This window comes from Camelina sativa, unplaced genomic scaffold, assembly GCF_000633955.1.
Source record: "Camelina sativa cultivar DH55 unplaced genomic scaffold, Cs unpScaffold06467, whole genome shotgun sequence".
NCBI classification, from domain to species: domain Eukaryota; kingdom Viridiplantae; phylum Streptophyta; class Magnoliopsida; order Brassicales; family Brassicaceae; genus Camelina; species Camelina sativa.
The window spans coordinates 1-504 of NW_010927544.1; the positions used below are offsets into that span (position 1 = coordinate 1).

At 41.1% G+C, this 504-nt stretch overlaps 1 protein-coding gene across 1 annotated transcript; it reads right to left on the reverse strand.

Moving 5' to 3' along the window:
- Positions 1 to 12: 12 nt before the first annotated feature.
- On the reverse strand, positions 13 to 501 carry LOC109131850 (the record flags this gene model as incomplete). Its single annotated transcript, XM_019243029.1, has 1 exon — positions 13 to 501. A coding segment is annotated over one exon (489 nt), but the record flags the coding sequence as incomplete, so codon positions are not given.
- Between the last annotated feature and the right edge of the window lie 3 nt (positions 502 to 504).

Consider the following 504-nt stretch of genomic DNA (forward strand, 5'->3'; position numbering starts at 1 on the left):
AAAAAAAGATACCTTCTGCGCTAAAGTGACACCAAATTCCTCCCTAAGAACATCTTCCCTCAATTGTGTTTCCTTGCCTGAACGCTCTTGCACTGAAGCAGCCTTTTGCAGAGCAGATCTTGCTTCTCCCACAGCATAGTCATACTTCCTTTTCCAATCCTCAGTCTCTTCTTGAGCGGATTTCGCTTGTTCTCTCGCTGCAGCTAGCCTAGCTTCAGATGTAGTACTTCTTGTCCTAAGGACTTCCATTTCGGAATTAAGCTGATCTTGAACAGCTTTTTGCTTCAAAACAATCTGGTCATAATTTCTTTTCCATTCTTTGATTTCTTCTTTTTTAGATTCCACGGTTTTAACCAGAGTAGAGCATCGCTCGTTCAGAGAACTATTCTCCCCCTGTAGTTTAGTTATGCGCTCTCTGTATATATCTTCCAGCTTCTTCTTGTCATTGTTGGATTCATCATAACGTTTCTGGTATTCCAACTTGTATCTCTCGCTATCATCTAA